Genomic DNA, 20,429 nt, shown 5'->3' on the forward strand with positions numbered 1-20,429 from the left:
AACTTAGGGGGAATTGAAGATGAAGATCTTAAGTTATCCTGTATTTTCTTGAAAATGCACTAAAGTTTGAAGGAAGATCAGATATTAATGACTATGAGCTTTATATGGAGTTAAGCTCATTAGACACATTATATACCATGGAATTTAGTAGCCCTATTAAAGTTTTGAAGCATTTGAACGAGACCCAAGAAAATTTCCCAAATGCAAAGATTGCATATATAATATTGTTAACTATTCCAGTCACAGTGGCATCCGCAGAAAGGAGTTTTTCAAAGTTGAAGTTATTAAAATCTTATTTACGATCCACAATGTCCCAAGAAAGACTTAATGGATTGGCGATGATAGCCATCGAGAGCGAAATCTTAGATGGTATAAACTGCGAAGAGGTGATCAAACAGTTTGTTGTCAAGAATGCTAGGAGAGCTTCACGAATTATCGGTTAGAGGTTAACTACTATTGTATTTGAGTTTATTGCTATATATTTACTATTTTTATTGTTATAACGTTAATGTCGTTTAAAAAAAACTATCTTGTGTATTTCGTTACTCGTTAGGGCCTATGGGCTTTTTTTTAATACTCGGCCTAGGTATTTGAATTCTCAAAGACGGCCCTATATATATATATATAATAGCCAGTCAGCCTCTTTACTCTATATCTCAGATAAGACTAAAATTCATAATCTTCATTTACCTTACTAAACCAAGCCAGTTATTGTCTTTCTCTCAAATTGAGTTGCTAATCAATTTGAAAAAGAGATGCACATTCTTAATACAATTTTTCGAATATTATACATAAGCAGTAGGAATCTTTACGCGTAGAACCGTAAGGGGGGGCATGTGGGATGAGAACATAGTCACGTGCGGGTGGCATCAAGTGGCTCGGCAGTCAAAAATTAAGTAACCGTCAACTTAACTTAAAGCTTAACCCTTATCTAGTTTAGTCTAGTTATCCACGTGAGTGTTGGGGGAACCCGAGGATAATAAAGTAATTTTCCACCTTTGAGAGAGAGTATACGGTTGTCTCGTACGGTGGGATCTAACACCTTACTTGCACGTGTGATGCACCCTCCTCCCACCTTCCTCTCTATTCTATTTTATTTCTCATTTTAATTTAACTTAATTTAGTACATCTTAATTACATTCCCTTTCAATTTCATTTATTTTTACATTTGTCATTGTGAAATCTTCCTGTATTCTGTATAAATAATACGACTCGTATATTTATTTGTGATACAGACCATCAAACTTAAGTAATCGTTTACTTGCATACTTATTTTTCTGAAAGAGTCAAATGAGTTACAAGCTGTAAAGGTTTGACGGGCTGTAATAAATGAGTTAAACATGATGTAAACAGGGAATATCGGCTTTTTTAGTTAAAATGATTAAACGTTCAACTTAAACATGACTTGTTTAACTAAATGGATGAAACAAGTCATCCAGAAAACAACATGTTTATTGAATATGTTAGACATAACAATCCAAAAAAGTTTATTGATGATCACTAATCTATGATATATTGAATTGTTGATATTCTAATATTTCTAATTTTCGTATCGTGACTAATGGGGTGCATCTTTAATAAAACCCCAATAGAATTAGCTTTCAGAAGAACTTAGAACAACCAAGCCCAAGTACAATATTTTATAAGCAAAAGGCCCTGGTAGTGATTTGAACTAGGAATCTAGCATTGGTCTCGGTGGTGGAATTTATAAAGGTTAACTTATATTTTACTTTTAACAAGTATACAAGAAAATAACGTTACTATATTAATGAAAGATCCTTTTGAATCAGGATTAGACAAAACTAGTAAAGACCAAGCCCAATCATTAAGAAATGGGCTGGCATTACTAATTCCAGATTGGGGCCTGACTTCGGGCCTAGCCATTACTTTCATGTCAGACTACAATCAATAGTTGGTGCAAACATACAATAATATCATTATAACATTTGAGACAATTCAAACATCAATAAAATTCTAAGTTTCAAGTTTTCTTCAAGCACCATATCAATAAACCATGACACTCAGTACTAAGCATGATAACACACAGTCCTAACGTGCTTAGATCTTGCAAATTAGTGTTCTAAATCACTAGTACACATACGTGTTCAGTAACTAATACCAAACATGTTAAAGCGTCTAAAGTACCAAAACCTAGATAGCGACTATTTAACTATTGTATCATATGTGTGTTAGAAACACCATTGCATTCTTTTGCTAACCCAAACTTCCTTACTGTGATAACTGATAAGCATGCCGAACCAGCTAAGGCCTAAGAAATGCAGAAATAGTGTGGTATCTTTCATAGAATTCACACTCCAGAACATGTGTTGTGACCGACTGAAATGTAAAATGCTTTGATGGGACGAGGTTTTGATTGGTTATAACTTTATAAAATTAACTAATAGTTAAAAACAGATATATATATATATATATATATATATATATATATATATATATATAAATCAAATTCAATGCGCACCCCCACCCGCGATCTAAACTAGCACCCCCACACGCCCTTCATAGAGGTGTTCCGCACCCCTTATGCCAACGTGGCATAACTCCGCATTCATTTCAAACCACACACTAGGCGTGCAAACGAACCGAACGAACACGAACAAGGGCATGTTCGTGTTCGTTCATTGAACTTTAAGCGAACACAAACAAGAACACGGACACTTAATCGGACAAAAAAACTGTGTTCATGTTTGTTCACATAAAAAAATAAACGTGTTCGTGTTCGTTTATCTTCGTTCGCTTAATATCTACACGAACATTATTGAACAAAGAAAAACGAACATATAGAACAAACGTAAACTACAACAAACATAAACAAACACAAATGAATACAGACGAATATAAAAAGCAGACATAGATGAACTTACATAAATGAACGGCACGAACATAAATGAACGTAAAAACATGTTTTCATGTTCGTTCTGTAAATAAATGAACACAAATTTAATGTTCATGTTCCATACTCCTGCCGTGGGTAGATGGTGGAGTTACAACCGGAGAAATCACCAGTACGACGGAAACTATGGCTCAAACCCACAATTGTTCACACTGGCGTTGCTAACGAAGGAGGTGGAAGAGTATGGAGTAGAGGTGCACAAATCGGTTTTTTTAAAAAAACCGGTTCGGTTATTAACCGGACCGGTTTTTTTTGGCCCGGAAAAAAACCGGTTTTGGTTAATAACTGGACCGGTTAATAACCGGTTTTTGTATGTCAAAACCCTAACCGGTCTAACCGGTTAGGACCGGTTTAGAAACCGGTTAGAACCGGTTAATAACCGGTTAACCGGTTTTTTTTTTAAAATAACCGGTTAATAACCGGTTTTTTCATAATAACCGGTTTTAAAAAAAACCGGTTTTTCCATTAACCGGTTCGTTAACCGGTTTTGGATCTAAAACTTGTAACCGAAATACGAACCGGCGGTTTGTAAACCGGTCAAACCGGTTTTTAAAAAACCGGTTTTCGTAAAAACCGGTTTCCGGTTTAAACCGGCAAACCGGTTCCCCAACCGGTTTTTTTGACCATCTCTAGTATGGAGTGGAGGTTGTGGGTGGGAAAGTGAAGGAAGGGGGCGTAGTGGTGAAGGTGGATGGTGATGGATCACTGGCGGTGATGCGGTGGTTTTAGCTCTTGGGCCATTGACTAGTATGCTGCCGGAGTTGTCATCTGGATTTAGGATGCATGTTAAGAAGGTGCACAGCGTAGTTCTGGAACCAAAAGATGGGGCGCGATCACCACTCACGCAACCTTCGACGCGATCACTACTCATGCACCCTTTGGTACTTACTATCCGGCTGGAGGAGCAGGCCCAACCGATCCAGAGGTTTATCCACGTGCTACAGGTAACAATTACTCAGGTTCGAAATCCATCTCAAGGGGGCGATTCCACTGCGGTGGATTTCCTCGATTGCATCCAAACTATTCTTTTGCAGTCATAAACCGATATAATGATTAAAAACATTGCAGGGGAGGTTTACATATGTGTCTCATCGGTAGAAGCCGAGATCCCAGAAGGGCCTGATAGTATTCCCCGACCCCGATTCCACACAACTGCTTAAGAAAGGTGCAGGTATTGTGTCAGTTCATCTAAAAGAAGACTGTGAGGATAAAAACAGAACAAGCATGCTACATGCCTTGCACCAAAGATGAATTACCAATCATGGGTTCAGTTCCAGGGATGAACCAATGCTATGTGGCTAGTGGATATGGCTGCTATTTGGTCCAGCCAGCGGTGATGCCATGAGTGAACTCGTGTTAGATGGTCATTCTACCATCATCGATCTTAATCATTTTAGTCCTGCTAGATTTGTTACAGCCGAAATATAAGTTCTAATCTTTACATGCAAACACTGTGTGTTCTAATTTGTCAAATCTGGGAATAAAAACAAGGTTTTAACACCACCAGTTAGTAGAAACAAAATCTTACAAGATGTGCATTCAAACTGGTTTAGCAATGAAAATGCTAATAAATATTAAAAACAAAAGGAATAATCTGGTGTGATGTGATAAGTGTATTATATGGTTCCATACATCTTTAAAGATCGGCTCTTCCTGGATACCTTGGAAAAGGGATTACATCCCTGATATTGTCAATCCCGGTTGCAAAAAGAATCATCCTCTCGAACCCTAGACCGAACCCACTGTGTTTCACGGTCCCATAGCGACGCAGGTCAAGGTACCACTCATATGGCTCAAGTGGCAGACCCATTTCAAGAATCCTGCATTCAAATTGGACACAGGTTAAAACATGTCAAGTTTTCTGTACCAGCTGAATCAGGCTGGATGGTGTTGATCTGACCGATAAACTTTCATCTTTATATAAAACAATTTCAAAGACTGGATTAAAAGTAAACTTTTCATAGGGACCCGTTTCAGAAAAAACCAGAACCACAATTAACCCAGTCGTAAGTTCATGGGTTGAAAATGCAATAACTAATTTAAGTAAGGTGGTAAATGAGCCAAGCCGCTGATGAGCTACTCGATATCAGCTCACTAAAAACTAGAATCGAGCCAAGCTTAAACAAGCCCAAGCTAGGGCCTAACTATAAGATTGTTTAAAAACGAGCCTGAGCCTTAGTCAAAGCTTCACTTATCGAGTTCAAATAGGTTCGCAAGCCTAGACGAGCTTTTCTATTACGTATTTTTAACATGCTAAATACATATATTTATGTAACATTTATTGTTGCATATAAAGCTATAAAAAAACAACTAAATAATTATATATGTGTTGCAATAAAAAGTGTAATTATTAACATGTGTAAAGTTAATTATAAACAAATAGAAAAAAAAAAGAACTGAGCCGAGCTCCGCCCAAGCTCGAGCTTTAGAAATATGCTCGAAACGAGCCAAGCTCGAGCTTTCATAAGTTAAACAGTTCGAGCCGAACCCGCTCTTAAGCTTAGACGACCTCGGCTCGAACTGTTTTATGAGAATTAGATAGGTAGTTTTGGATTATCATACCTTTCTTTGATGACTTCATAATTCTCTTCTCTCTGGCTTCCTCCAATAAGTTCACCAACCTATTAATACAACAGAATATTAGTGTAACATGCACAATATGCATAATGTTAATAGTTCTGCTAAATGATTAATCAAAAACAAATATAGTTGTATAAAGCAACCAAGAATGCATTGAGATAAGTAACTTTTACCTTTGGCACAAGAACATCCATAGCAGCCACTGTTTTCTTATCAGCGTTGACTTTCATGTAAAAAGCTTTAATTCCTTTAGGATAGTTGTACACAATCACAGGTGACTCAAATTTAGTCTCAGTCAAGTATCTGCACAACATAAAATTGCAAAGTATTAGTTAGATTAGATAAATGAATACAATTAGGTAGTACAACAAATATAGAAACAGTACTTCTCATGTTCAGATGCTAAATCAATTCCCCATTCTACTTTATTCTCAAACTTGTGGCCTTTAGCAACAGCTTCCTCCAAAATTGCCACTGCTTCGGTGTATGAAAGGCGTACAAAGTTAGTTGAAGCAACCATTTTTAGCCTCTCAATGGCCTTCTTGTCAAATTTCTCAACCATAAATTCCATATCATCAAGACAGTTATCAAGTAGCCATTGGCAAAGAAACCTAACATACGCCTCTGCACACTTCATATCATCCTGCATAAGTGTTTTAAGTGTGTATTAAGCAAGGTCAAACAAGTTTCAAAAACCTCAATACAACTAACTATCCAGACCTCGATATCAGCAAAAGCTATTTCAGGCTCAACCATCCAGAATTCAGCAAGATGACGTGATGTGTGAGAATGCTCAGCTCGGAACGTGGGCCCAAAAGTATAAACACTGCTAAGTGCACAAGCAAAGGTCTCAACTTGAAGTTGGCCCGAGACAGTTAAAAAGGCTTGACGGGCAAAGAAATCTTGAGCATAGTCAACCTTCCCATCTTTCTTTGGAATACCAGGTTTCAGCTTAAATCGTTCTTCAACCTTTGATAAATTCTCTTTAGCTTTAGTAAGTTCAGCAACGGCAGCTGTTATTTCAGGTTTACCAGCTTTATCAGACTTTAATTTTGCAACAATTTCACCTTTTTCCTTCACAACACTTCGGGCCAAATCAACATCTTCTTGAGATGGAGGAGGATTCTGGATCAACTCCTTTTCTACTTTTTCTGCATCGTTTATTAATGTGGTCACCTGAAACATTTCTCCAGCACCCTCACAATCACTAGTGGTGATAATAGGTGTATGCACGTAAAGAAATCCGTGTTTCTGGAAGAATGTGTGAGTTGCATAAGCCAGTGCGTTACGAATTCGGGCAATGGCAGAAATCTGAAACAGTAGCGTCATAGATTATGATCAGTGGCACCATAAAAACATAATAACCTGCTAGAATTAACAGCAATCTATATGCGTGATACATAGTTAGTTATACATTTAATTGAGCTTGTTAGATTTGATTAGCCTTTGCTCTTTCCTTGTAACATCTCCTCGTCTATATTAGAGGAGATGATTAGCTTTGTATTAATCAACTTAATCTAAAAAAACTCAACTAACTGTATATAATTACAAATTTACAGTAATAATTTTTAACCTAGCCAAATTGGATATGAACTGTAACTTGAAAGCAATAAGATTAACAAATAGAATGAGTATAAAAATTTCTTGTACTGTTTAACGGAACTACTGTTATAGTGTTATGTAATTGAACACAACTTTTGGCAAACTGGTCAGCAGAAAGTTCAGTTATGTCCGTTCATTTAATAATCAAACAAACATAAACAAAAAATTCCGTCCAATTAACTAAATGAACGAACACGAACAGAGGCCATTTCATTCAATTGTGCTCGTGAACGTAAAATAAATTGTTTGTTTAAGTCTGTTTATGTTTGTTCATTAAAGATTTTTAATAATTTTTAATGACTTTCCAACTCTTATCGCAAAACTATTAACCATAAAACAAAAATATATTCAAGTATTGTGTAATTAATTTATTGTAAAACTAAAATACGAATATACATGTTAAAATAACCACCAACACAAACTTGGTAGCCCGACAAACCATTGAAAATGGCCATTTTCAATTACTCAAATCAAATAAAATATCGTTTGTGTCCATTTGCGTTCGTTCGTTTGTTCGTTTGTGTTCGAGAACCACTGAAAAACAAGCTCATTTTTTCCTTAATAAACTAACAAGAACAAAAAATTAGCAGTTAGTGAATTATTCGTTTGTCCGACAAAAGCTTAACTACCATTAAACTAACAACCTAATTTCAGTAAAAACCACTTGTACGCTATATTATTACAATGTAAACATTTTATTCAATTAAAACCTTACAGTGTTGGTTCTGGGACGAAGATGAACATAATCCCTCAGAAACTCAAGCGTCAACCGCGTCTTCGGCAACGGATACTTGGCCGGATCCACACTCCCAACCTCCAAAACCTTCGTCACCTTCAACTCAATCGACTGCTTCCCCTGCTTATCCTCCGGAGGCATCTGCAGCACGCCTTCCACGTGCAAACAAGTGCCAGTAGGCGTAACCTGACCTAACGGCGCCACGTCAGCGTAAATAATAAGCTGCAGGTTCGCCGCACATGATCCGTCGTTAAGTTCGAGGAAAGCGAACGAGCCTTTGCCTTGTTCCCGCCCTTTCTTCACCCAGCCGCCGACTTTTAGGGTTTGTCCGGCTAAGCCGGCGCCGGCGTCCGGACGGGAGAGAATTGAGCGGACGAGAACGCGTTGTGAGAACTCGGCTTGGCTGATGGTGTCGGAGATTGTTAGGTTGTTGATTGGTAGAGTTGCAGGTTCTGCCATTGTTGCTGGATAGAAGGAGATGAGTGAATGAATTGAGGGTTTGTTTGTTTGTTTGTCTAAACCCTAAAGTATCGTTGGTGCGAAGTTTGGGTGAAACGCATACACAGTCCATTAAGATTTTGTTGTGTTATATAACGGCCCCTCGTGTAACGTGTTATTGATAAGTAATTATCATTTTAGACACAATTGTGTTTTGTAATTTGTGAAATTACTCTACTTAACCAATATCACGTTTGTTGTTAAATTTTAAAGTGGGATGCACAAAGTTCGAATCACCCGTGTGGCAAGAATTATGCGGGATCTCTTAGGGGTCTCAGTTCGATTCTAACAAAGGAGAACGCCATTGTTCTAGGTTTCAAATTTGGGTAAGGTGGATTGATGCAGGTGGTAAGCCTCTGGAACATGGTCGTCTCGAGAATTTAAATGACCGAGCCGAAATATATATATATAAACAAAATTATATAAAAAAAATTATGCCCCTAAAAATTAAGTACCCGGCCAGTCGCCCGAATTGCACAACCCACCAGCCGGCCCTGCTCTAAAAGTCCTGCAGCAACTATATGCACTTAAGCTATTAAAAAAAACTATGGTTATGAAATTATAAAAATACATTTTCAGTGGAATTATTTGTTTGTAAGATTATTGTTGAAAACAAGGATTAAAAATATAAAAACAAGATACATTTGACCTGAATCCTCTTACTCTATTTGATTTTAATTTGACAATTAAGAAATATTTAATTTGCTTTTAAACATAATAATAATAATATTAATTTAGAAAGGAATGACAACTAAGAAAGAATAAGTATTAGGATTAGAATTTTTTAATAAGAAGGAAATAACTTAATTGAAAACGTTCAATTAGGAATGAATCAATTAACTAATTTAAAACCTAGAATGAATTGCATAACTGGAACTCTTTTAGAAATAATTATACATATAACCCTGTAGATATTTAAAATTTGGTTTTATTAGTCTTCAAATATAGAAAAATACATCATTGGTTCCAACTTTTCAAGTGAGAATAGCAGGTCAATTAACATTAGAAAGAAAACACAGGTACCATAGCGATCAGCGACTTGGCTGGGAAGATCTTCACTCATTACACTTCTTCGAACCTTTTGGCAGGGAGGTCTCTTTCGTATCAATAGTGTTTTGGGGAGGCCAAGTTTACTTCTTTAAGAAGTCATAGCAACATTTGTGCTCAACCACACTTGCATAAAATAATCTTTTGTCTAGGGAAAATAGTTGTAGATCATGGGTTCACAAGTATTGGTATTGTATGGGCCTTATTTTGATCCGCTGAAGAAGGATCAAATCAGAACCTTGATGAAGGTATTTTAAAGCTCCACGAACTGGATTTTTAAGCTTTTTAAGATAACAAGTGCATAACCATGTTTGATATTTTTACCATCAACCATGATTTCTAAAATTATTAGTGATGAACTGATGATAAAAGGATTCATTAAAACATTTTTATTTGAAAAGTGGAATTAAAAAAAATAATTCAAAATGCATATCCTTTTGGTGGGTATTCAGTATCTTGGATACTTTTTTCTCAAAAAAACAAAACCAAACACAGGACTTAGCAAAATAAATGGGTAGGATTTGAATGAATCAGAACGCGTAACTTTTTTTTACTGGTTGAAATGGGTGGAGTGGGTTGACCCAAAACACTTGTATCCTATTAATACCGATGGCCGGTATGAACAGTACTGCCACTGGTAACTAATGTATAAATTGATCTGGTTTGGTTTGGTTTGGCTTGGCTTGGTAAATCAGATTATGGGTTATGGTTCAGTGGCTTTGTATAGAAAACTCTCCCGTGTTCTACCTTACACAAGCCTAGAAATGATCTTAAAAGAGTGTTTTGACTATTGACTATAAGCAAGATTGCATGAATTCTTCTCTAAATCTCCCAAATATCTCACTCATAGTTCCATCTTCTGCAGCCCCAATTCGGTTCACAACAATTCAGTTCTCGTTCCAAAATGCCATTCTATTCTTCACTTGTGTCACATTCACATAGTAACATGTTTCATTCTTTTCCTAATTGACGCTAAAACAAAACTAATGGAATGTAGAACAACCATTGTGTACCTTTACTGAAAAACAAAACAATCAAATATAGAAAGTTGCACAAAAAAGATATTAAGCTCTTAAGTGAGATGTTAGGCAGCGCAGTTGGGAGTTCTTGGCCAAAGATCTGATCAAGAGAGCGTGTACTTTAGCCGGGAGTTAAATGTTTGTTTTTTGTTGCCTAACGCAATCTCTACACCTTTTTACTCAACCGGTCCGGTCTAGTGATACTAATACCAATCGATAACAATGAAAAGATGACAAAGGAACATGATAATTACTCGACTAAGAAAATAAATGTCCAAATTCAGTCATTATTAAAGCATATTCGCGTGAAGGAACCAAAGAGGATGAAGGATGCAGACTTAAACAAAAGTGCAAAGTTTATAGTATGATGATAAGCAATAATCATCTATTACATACCTAAAATTCTTGATGATTCCAAATTCAAGTCAGTTCTTGGCTCTGGTAGTGTTGTTTTCTTTGATTCTTGCCCGATTATCAAGCTTCACAAAACGCTTTAGGTCTTCATAAGGAAGAGTTTCTATATTTTTCCTTCTAAGCTCACTCAAAGCCGGTTTCTTGTCCAAAAGGCGCCATAACCACTCTGGATATTCAGAATCAGGTAGTATTTTAGGGTCAGTTCCATCTTTAAGGATATTTGCCCCGACAACCGTTGTGGATTTGACTTCTTTGCTTAAAGTTGACTGTTTTGGAGCATCTGAAGCAGCCGCACCTTTGGTTTTCTTGGATTTAGCCGCGCTAGAAAATGCTCTAGAAGCTCCTAGTCCACTGGTCACAGGAAGATTTCTCAATGACTTGATGCCGTTCACTGCCATGTCACCTTCCTGCAAATGAAGTACAGAAACTGTTAACACGCCTTAACGGTCAACACAACCAGTTCCTGCAAGAAAGATCATGTAACGATTTTTCAATTGCTTCATGGGTTATTTGATTAAACCATTGGTATATTTCTGCTAACCTTATTTATCATATGCAACTACCGAAAGCATATATCTAGAGCAGATATATATATATATATATATATATATCACTATGTTCACACACACAAAGTTAAGCTATTGAGTTTGTTTTAAGGTTTCGACGGTAGATCAAAAAAACTAGTTACTTCTTAGTTATATAGGAGATATTGAGACACGAGCTACTAAAACTACATGTTCACACACACAAAGTTAGGCTATTCAGTTTCTTTTAAGGTTTCGACGATACATCAAAAAAACTAGTAACATACGAGATATTGAGACACGAGCTACTAAAACTACATACATGGAGACGTGAAGAAATGGGTTATTAGTTAGTAGGTTATGTCACACGTCAAACGCGAAAACAATTTTCGGTTAATCAATTATGGCTTAACCGAAGCGTCGATTAATTGTTCTTTCAGCTACTGTTAGATTAATGCAATTTTTTGCTCACCCCTACTAGTAGATGGGCAAGTGGGCTAACAGATCATTACTGTATCAGTATAAGGGATGAAAAAATAATCACACTAATCAAACTGTAACTGAACCGAACAACTAACCGATGGTTCGATTAACCAAAACCGTATAACCAAAAACTGTGGGTTGATTTCAGCTTTGATGTGTGGCATAGCCGATTAAACAATAACCTAATTGAACGCCCATTTCTTCCCATTTCCATGTGTATAGTTTTAGCAACTCATATCCCAATCTTAAATATAACTAACAATTTACTAATTTCTTTGATATAATTACAAAACTTTAAATGAAAATAGCCTAACTTTGTGCATGTCAAACTATGATTCTGCAATTTAGCTAACTTGTAAACAATTTGAACTATGATTACTACTACAGGTAAAAATAAATACTAAACTACAATATATCTGAGAATAAAATTAACATTTCATCTAAATCAACAAACTAAACCAATTGAAATTTGCAAGCAATGGAAGAATTGAAGCTAAAAACACACATCAACCATATATAAAAAAACATATCGGAAAAGCGAACATTTCTTGTCTTCAAGTTTAATTAACAAACCAGAAGATGCGGAGAGTATTAATTAAAATGAAAAGGAAAATCATATGAATAAGAAGAAGATTACCACAAATCGGCAAACGAGTCTCGATTCTGAATCCGGGTTTAAGCTTAAATTCGCAACTGCCGAATATCTGCTTACGAGAAGATGGCTGGCGAGAGTGATGACGAAGCTTAAGCTAGGGTTTTGTCTCGCGTCGGATCGTGTGGGTTTTTTATTTTTCGGTTACGGGGTTGCCTGCTTTTTAATACTGTAGGTTTTATTCTTTTTCGTTTTATAACTAAGGTTATGTTTGTTTTTGCTTAAAACGTCTGCAAGGGGTTTACGTATGCGGGCGTGCAAACATAAGCTTCTGAAAACTGTTTGTTTTTTTAGAAGAAAAATATATGAAAAATGCTTTTATGGTCTTAAAAGTAACTTCTTCATATTTATTCACATCCTATTAACACCCAAATGTCCACCACCACCACCACCACCCACCGTGCACCACTACCATCACCGTCCACCACCACCACCCACCGTGCGCCACTGCCATCACCGTCCACCACCAACCGCCATCATCCACCACCACCATCACCGTCCACCACCACCACCACCCACCGTCGTCCACTACTACCACCCACCACCCACCATACGCCACCACCATCGTCCACCACCCATCACCACACACTGTCGGCCACCACCACCGTCCACTACCGCCACCACCGTCCACCGCCCCCCCACAACCATCCATCACCACCACCCACAGTCCGCCACTACCAACTCCCACCACCACCACCGTCCGCTACCACCACCGTCCACCACCCACCACAACTGTCCATCATTACCACCCACCGTTCATCGCCTACCACAACCGTCTGCCACCAATCGTCCACCACCACCCACTTTCACAATTCGTACACCACCACCAATTATTTTAGCAGTCTACATACGTTAAATAAATTTTATCTACTATGATATATATGATATGTAACTAATTTTCAGCTTATGCAGACGATATCCAGTTTATAAAACAAACGGTATTATATTTTCAGATTGCAGACCTTCAAACCACATCTTCAGTTGCAGACATGAAATCAGATGAAATCAAATTGCAGACAGTTTTTGTTTTCAAAAACAAGCAGCACCTAAATTCACCGTAACAAGACACACTCGTCTTTCAATTCGAAAAAAATGTTCATCTAAGGCCAACATCCGTGCTCTCCCAAAGGCACAATAGTGCGGTAGATAAAACTCATTCAGTTTAAAGATTTAACTAGTGAACGTCACCTACTCCCTTAGTCTCTCATCATTACCCGGTGCTACCGAAACTAAATGACTGAGGCAAGAACCGAAGCTAAGTCACGTAAAACATCAAGTCTCTTATTTACCACTCCAACCTAACACCAATTGTGATTAAATTAATATTTTTGTGTGTGTGCAGTTCTTAACGTTACTGCTATTATTAGTCAAGTTATTTTGATTCCATTCGTACTTCAACATACTATACATGCATATTCTAAAAACAACGAATGATGCTAACAAACAAGTTCGATTTGCATTACAAATTTAAAGAGTTTTAGGTAGAGGTAAGCAGTTCTCAGTCCTACAACACAGAACACCATTAGTTTTGACATGTTGAGCACTCGAGAGTTATTGTTCGACTAACTTCCAGTGAAAGTAAATTTATGAATGAAAACAATTAAAGCCTAAGCCAAGTGATAGCCGAAGAGAATTGGATGTACTTGTTCTTAGAGGAGACACTCATATACCTGCTCGTAGTCCGATATACGCGTAATATTCGATGTTTTTTCGTCATCATGTTATATCATCGACGCTATAAGTTTGCACATCAAAGCTTTAACTGTCGATCGCATAACTAGTCTGGTGGATGAGGACGTTATCCAATGGATGTTAGGGTGTTACAAACTATATATTGTACGATGCGTTGTTTGAAAAAAAAAATATATTTATATATTATACAATAAGATCTTATATATCAAATGTTTAACATGTTCTTACTAGAATATCTTTAATCCAGCAAACTAACACCTAAAGATCTAACCTAATGAAATCCATTCTGATTAATGTGCCAGACTGTACAATTATCATTGACTTGTTTTGAAAACGATGTTTTTTAATTTATTTAAAAAATTAAATATAATTAATTAATGGTGTTTTGAGAAAATAAATCAGTCTAGTTTGGGCTTGATGGCCACTTTCTTTGGAGCCGTTAGGCCCATTAATCCCAGCTTTCGAAATCCCCAATATAAATCCCGCCTGCACCTCTCCCATTTCAAAATCATCAGACCGTTATCTCTCTCTCTCTCTCTAGGAGCGTTTGCCAGCACTCTCTCTCTCTAGAATATCCCAAAACATCAACTCCAGAGATGGCGACTAACATCGGTATGATGGACGGTGCTTACTTCGTCGGCCGATCCGAGATCCTAGCCTGGATCAACTCCACTCTCCAACTCAATCTCTCCAAAGTTGAAGAGGTTTGTTTTCCCCAAATTCAAACCCTAGATTACCTTATCATGTGTTTCAGTATATTTTATTAGCGACAGATTTATGTTTTTCCCCAAATTCAAACCCTAGCGTGTATTGAATTGACCTAATTTTGCGACTTTGATTGGATGCAGGCGTGTTCGGGAGCGGTTCACTGCCAGCTAATGGATGCTGCACATCCTGGAATGGTGCCTATGCATAAGGTCAATTTCGATGCCAAGTCGGAGTATGATATGATCCAGAACTATAAGGTTCTTCAGGATGTGTTCAACAAACTGAAAATTACTAAGGTTTGTCTTGTTTTCACTGATGTGATGTATTTGTTTATGAAATTTGATGCTAAAATAAATAATTTATGCTGAAGCACATTGAGGTTAGCAAACTAGTGAAAGGAAGACCTTTAGATAATCTTGAGTTTATGCAGTGGATGAAGAGATACTGTGATTCTGTTAGTGGAGGTTATCATAAGTAAGTTTTTACTGATTCCGAAACATGCATGCTGTGAAATTTAGTTAGGTGTATAACTTACTTATCATTAGAATTTAGAAAAATTGCTAATTGGCTTCTTAAATTTCATATTACAGTTACAATGCAATGGAAAGAAGAGAGGCTTGCAAAGGTGGGAAAGATGCAAGCAAGAAATCTGCACCGCCTCAATCCGCTAGGGGCAACACGGTTACAACCAAACCTCACACCGCCCGGAGAGGCGACGCACCTCCTGCACACTCAACAGGCCCACCTGCCAAGACTGCTAATAAGCCCGCACCAGCAGTAAACGTCACTGCATACGATCAACAGGTACCAAAACTACACAACCCATGATCAATTTATTTATAAAGGAATAAGAGTCTTGAGTTAATTACTGAGTTCAATTGCTATGCAGATCACTGAGTTGAAGCTGACTATGGATAGCCTTGAGAAAGAGAGAGACTTTTACTTTGCAAAACTGAGGGACATTGAAATCATGTGCCAATCTCCCAGTATTTCAAACTTGCCCGTATGGTTTCTCGCCTCGAATTGTTTTCAAATATTTGTTAAGTAGTTTTCTTTATGTGATTAGTGTATGAATGAATATACATTTTCCTTTTTGCAGATAATTGATGGCATAAAGAGGATCTTGTATGCTGCAGAAGAGGATGCATCAATATTGGAAGAAGCTCAAGCCATGCTTCTTAACCAGGAGAAATCTTTGAATGTGGATGTGGAAGAATACAAGACCCAAAAGAGGAAAAGTATTTTGAATTTGGATGTTGATGTGGCGGCAAGTGACACATTGTCACCAAAGCAAAGGGTGTCTAATGCTTCTGATGTACATTGCAGTGCGTCACCTCTTATGACATACTGATGTTTACTATGTTTTTCATGTCTTTTTAGAGCAAACTATCCATTATTTTTTCTTTGGTTTCTTTTATTGTACTCTGTGTGTTTAGTGACAACTCGTTTTTGTTGTCGAATTGAGCTATTGAACGATGGAGTGTTTAATGTAGTAATGTTGGTGTAATGAGGTTGGTCTAAATCACATTATACTTGCTTAGTGTTATGAATTTTCAGTTGTTTTGAATTTTATTTGTTACAAAACTTTTGTTTTTGAGCGACCAACAGTGAAACTATTTTAACGACTTTTAGGAAACTACAAACTGGGTCTGGCAAGCTTCTCTGGCCACAGCCTAACCGAATCTCCGAATCACCCTATGACAAAACATACAGTTTCGCCCCTTTAAGCGTTAAACCTACCCCAAGCATCTCCATGCCGTCTCCACCTCGGTTGCCTTGCTGTTGAACACCATGTTGTTTCTCGTCTTCCATGGACGCCAAACCATAACTAAACACACGGCATGGAGTGCTTTCGCCTTCTTCTTGCTAACTTTGTTATGCAAATGCAAAACTAAATGCAAAGACATTTGGGGTTTTGCACCGGGAACGATTGCGCTAATCACACTTGATAAACAAATGTTCGGTTATCTCCTCCGATAGTCCGATTCTCCACAATCCGGACAAAGCAGTGAACCATCAGATCATCGCTTATTCCACGAATAGATAATAACCAAAAATCCGAAGAATATTTGAGTCAAAATAAGTATAAGTATGAGCATTTCGATTTATATTTGTAAATTCTAATTCTTGGAAATTTTTTTGGAGTCTGGCCGCGAGGTTTGAATATTAAGCATGAACAGTGGCGAAGCCATAAATTTTTATCTATGGGTGCGGGATGTTCCGGTGTTCGATTTTTTTACTGCGTCAAAGTTTTCGCGCCCGGATGGGTCGGGCCAGTCATTCGGCCAAATAAATAAAACACAATATTATTACCATAACAAAAGTACATCGCCACTATTAAAATAAAATATAAAGTCATATCAAATTTTCGTATTATAATTGTTCCCTACGCGTTTTCATGTATTAAACGAATCATAACATCTTCAATCATGACTATCAGAAAGAACTCATGTCCAATATAGTAAATGCAAGCATCATTCATATAATCGCTACTCATCTGATTAGTTCGAATATTTTTTTTATAATGGTGATCGAGGAAATCCAAAGGAGTGCATTCTTATGGATAAAAAAATAGGGGCGACGAGAGGAACTTAATTGGTCGAGTTTGTGTAATTTTACATTTTAAAAAATTTGAAGTTTGGTGTTGTATGTTCCTCCGTTTCAAGTTTCTTGCTAGGTATCGGAGATTTTTAAATGGCCGTTCAAGAAAAATAAAAATAAATATGGATGAATAATGACCAATAAACAAAATACGACTTATATTATTATAATAAAAACAATATTTGTCTGGACATATATTTTTGTGAGCGTGTAGAAATTGACAAGACTCCTCATTTCTTCTCCATGTGTTCTCTAAAATTAAATGGCATGTACTCAAATATCACAAAAACGACAAACTAGGTAAAGAAAACGACATCGCCGTGTCTATGTATAATTCAAGTTTTTATTTTTTCACCAGCGAACGGCGGAGATTTTGTGACACTGGTTCCCTCGCTGAAAAAGAATAAGTTCGCTTGTTAAATCGTTCATATAAGTTATATATAAAACCGAAAATGGACCGGGTTCAGGCGAACCCGATGACTTGTATGCTCTACCACTAAGTAAGAATCATAGTTTAAATATTTCTTTTAGCCAAGGGCCATTACCGGTACCATTTGCAATTCAATTTGCCAAACCGAAATACCAACCTTACCCGGACCCAATTATTCCACCCGAACTTGTAACTCAATACACTAGCTTTTAACTCATGTATTGTTTTTTAATGTCACCGAAAACTCATTTGATGTCTCCAGCTCCTAATGGGCCTTAAGTTCATCTTTTCTTGCATAAACCGTAAAAGTTCATCAACTCAAGGCCCTAAGTTCACCTTTTATGCTTTTGCAGTTTCTTACACAAAAATATTATTTAAACTCGGACTTAAAAATAGATTATCTAATACAATTTATACTTGATAGATATTAATATTATGCTTTAGCGATTGTATAAAAAAGAAATGATGATTTCATGTGTTGCTTATCAAACAAGTGCTAGTCATGTATGTTGTCATGTCATTTTCTAGTATAGTAACTAAAGTAATCAAGAACTAAAGTTGTTTCATCTTTGGCAAATTCATTATTTATCAACACAATTTACTTTCAAAATGTAAAGGAGCAACTAAAGTTATGCTTTAAGAGATTGTATATAGAAAAGAAATGATGAATTTATTTGTTGACGTATATCGGTGTATGTGGCTTTCAACTACATGTTTAAGCACTAAAGTTGTTTCAAGTATTAACGAAATAATATATTTACCAACACGATTTACTTTTCAAAACAAACATGTATAAATGATTATACGTTCATCTAAGTCGTGTATCATGAGATGCATGGTATAATTGAGGTTTGTTGTGGTATGGGGTCATAAAGTAGTTACACGAGTATTATTCGCATACTATTTATTTCATACGTGTATTATGTGAAAGATGATAAACAAGTAAAAGGTATAACAAACACGTAAATTTCATATATTTTAAATAACACTATAGATGCAAATGCCTATTTTTGTAATTTCATCTTCTTTTCAATATTAAATAGTTAGGCTGTGTTGTGGACAAGGGCGGAGTTAGCATGTAAGGTGTGAGTTCACGAGAACCCATTGAGTTTCAGATTTTTAATAGAATGCCAATATAAATTACGAGAGTGAACCCACACATAAAATAATAAAATGTTAAGTGAACCTATACATAAATTAAACCCTGGTCTAATGGTAAGGAATCCCTTTTCCCTACAGTAGCAACCCTGGTTTGAATCCCCTCTTATGCATGAACTTTATGATTTTTTTTAAGTTCAGACACACACACAACCATGACTTGACACGAAATCTAGGATTTCAATTTTTATTTGCTTGAATGTATTCATTCTCTATGCTCTAGCTGCAACTTATTGCTGGAAGCTAATTAAGTACAATATATATTCATTGGCAGGCTTTTAATTACACACAAGTATGTTGCTTGAAAATTGTGTACAAAGGTCACAATTACAGATGATGGGATGTTCATGTAAGAACCACTAAACCTTAGCTTAATCTTCCTTTAGTGATGTTTCTTTACTTGTTTATTTCTAGTAAAAGTTTTTAGAATTCTAGTCTTAATATGTGATGTTTCTTTACTTGTTCTTTTCTAGTAAAAGTTTTTTAGAATTTTTCTAGTCTTGATATATATGGAACTAAACTGAATGCTTCAGTCGGAAATTTGAAGTTTTATAAACAAGTCGAATAACATAAGGTTTAAACTAATAAAGTTTGGATAAAGGCCCCAAATTTTGCTATAGACCTCCAAAACGATTGAGCCAACCATGACTAGAATGCATGAATGATTATGTTGTAATTTGTTGGATTGAATTAGACAATTAGCTAATGATGACGTTTGTTTTTTGTTATTATATTGTATTTTTATTATGTAATAAACCTTATCCGACCCGAACCGTCGGATTGACCCAAAAATTTTTGTCTCCGAAAGTATAAAATTAGAGCATTTAAAAACAATGAACCCACTGAAAAAAATTCTTGGATCCGCCACTGGTTGTGGATGCGTCATCCATGCCATATAGGCATGACGACCGTCATCGCCACGACCCCTCAAACATTCCATCCACCACGGAGGCCAAGTGCCATGTGCATAGTGGTGCCCTCACAAACGTGCTAGTAGGTCTATCCCTCTAACAACTTATCACAAATTACTTTTGGTTGTTTTTTTCTTATAAATAGTTCAATTATTATTTTAATAGCGTAGTGGCTGGTTAACTCACAACACTTAAATTAACGAGATGACTAGTTACCTAGTGACAATAACTTAACGCGATAACTAACTTTTGCTAGCTAATCTACAAAACATTATTGTTTGGGGCCTGAATGGGGCTGAAGTCTGAATCGCTCATACATCAGATTGTTTGTTTCATCCAAATATCATATCTGAATGACTGAATGCCTGGGCACTAGGCCCAATGTGAGTCGGATCGCTTAGCCATGCTTCATAATTGGAAAAACGAGCGCCGTGGAAATACATGCCGCTCAGCCAAAGGAAGA

At 36.6% G+C, this 20,429-nt stretch overlaps 3 protein-coding genes and 1 pseudogene across 3 annotated transcripts; 2 read left to right on the forward strand and 2 right to left on the reverse strand.

Moving 5' to 3' along the window:
• Positions 1 to 2,993: 2,993 nt before the first annotated feature.
• Positions 2,994 to 4,483, forward strand: LOC143540395 (D-amino-acid oxidase pseudogene; annotated as a pseudogene).
• LOC143540406 (asparagine--tRNA ligase, cytoplasmic 1-like) lies at positions 4,373 to 8,303 on the reverse strand. Its single transcript, XM_077033480.1, has 6 exons — positions 7,809 to 8,303; positions 6,212 to 6,802; positions 5,878 to 6,134; positions 5,665 to 5,794; positions 5,474 to 5,532; positions 4,373 to 4,731 (listed from the first exon to the last, which is right to left on the reverse strand). Exons 1-6 carry the CDS (start codon positions 8,286 to 8,288, stop codon positions 4,548 to 4,550), a joined length of 1,701 nt encoding a protein of 566 aa, XP_076889595.1. The 5' UTR covers positions 8,289 to 8,303; the 3' UTR covers positions 4,373 to 4,547.
• A 2,437-nt stretch (positions 8,304 to 10,740) lies between these two features.
• On the reverse strand, positions 10,741 to 12,495 carry LOC143540376 (uncharacterized). The gene is made up of 2 exons (XM_077033459.1): positions 12,452 to 12,495; positions 10,741 to 11,214 (listed from the first exon to the last, which is right to left on the reverse strand). The coding sequence occupies exon 2, from the start codon at positions 11,203 to 11,205 to the stop codon at positions 10,819 to 10,821; it is 387 nt and encodes a 128-aa protein (XP_076889574.1). The 5' UTR covers positions 11,206 to 11,214; positions 12,452 to 12,495; the 3' UTR covers positions 10,741 to 10,818.
• Positions 12,496 to 14,676: 2,181 nt separating this feature from the next.
• LOC143540377 (microtubule-associated protein RP/EB family member 1C-like) lies at positions 14,677 to 16,217 on the forward strand. The gene is made up of 6 exons (XM_077033460.1): positions 14,677 to 14,862; positions 15,007 to 15,162; positions 15,237 to 15,340; positions 15,457 to 15,670; positions 15,756 to 15,869; positions 15,966 to 16,217. Exons 1-6 carry the CDS (start codon positions 14,755 to 14,757, stop codon positions 16,215 to 16,217), a joined length of 948 nt encoding a protein of 315 aa, XP_076889575.1. The 5' UTR covers positions 14,677 to 14,754.
• Positions 16,218 to 20,429: the final 4,212 nt, after the last annotated feature.

Source organism: Bidens hawaiensis, unplaced genomic scaffold, assembly GCF_021521415.1.
Source record: "Bidens hawaiensis isolate Kalapana, Puna unplaced genomic scaffold, B.hawaiensis_p1.1 tig00012229_1, whole genome shotgun sequence".
NCBI lineage: Eukaryota > Viridiplantae > Streptophyta > Magnoliopsida > Asterales > Asteraceae > Bidens > Bidens hawaiensis.

Excerpts from the sequence above, each read along its gene's own strand:
- LOC143540406 (XM_077033480.1), bottom strand. The coding sequence starts at position 8,288 with ATGGCAGAACCTGCAACTCTACCAATCAACAACCTAACAATCTCCGAC. Across the intron at positions 6,135-6,211 it reads TAGCTTTTGCTGATATCGAG|GATGATATGAAGTGTGCAGA; the intron begins GTCTGGATAGTT and ends ACACTTATGCAG. Across the intron at positions 5,533-5,664 it reads TGGATGTTCTTGTGCCAAAG|GTTGGTGAACTTATTGGAGG; the intron begins GTAAAAGTTACT and ends TTGTATTAATAG.
- LOC143540376 (XM_077033459.1), bottom strand. The coding sequence starts at position 11,205 with ATGGCAGTGAACGGCATCAAGTCATTGAGAAATCTTCCTGTGACCAGT.
- LOC143540377 (XM_077033460.1), top strand. The coding sequence starts at position 14,755 with ATGGCGACTAACATCGGTATGATGGACGGTGCTTACTTCGTCGGCCGA. Across the intron at positions 14,863-15,006 it reads ATCTCTCCAAAGTTGAAGAG|GCGTGTTCGGGAGCGGTTCA; the intron begins GTTTGTTTTCCC and ends GATTGGATGCAG. Across the intron at positions 15,870-15,965 it reads CCAGTATTTCAAACTTGCCC|ATAATTGATGGCATAAAGAG; the intron begins GTATGGTTTCTC and ends TCCTTTTTGCAG.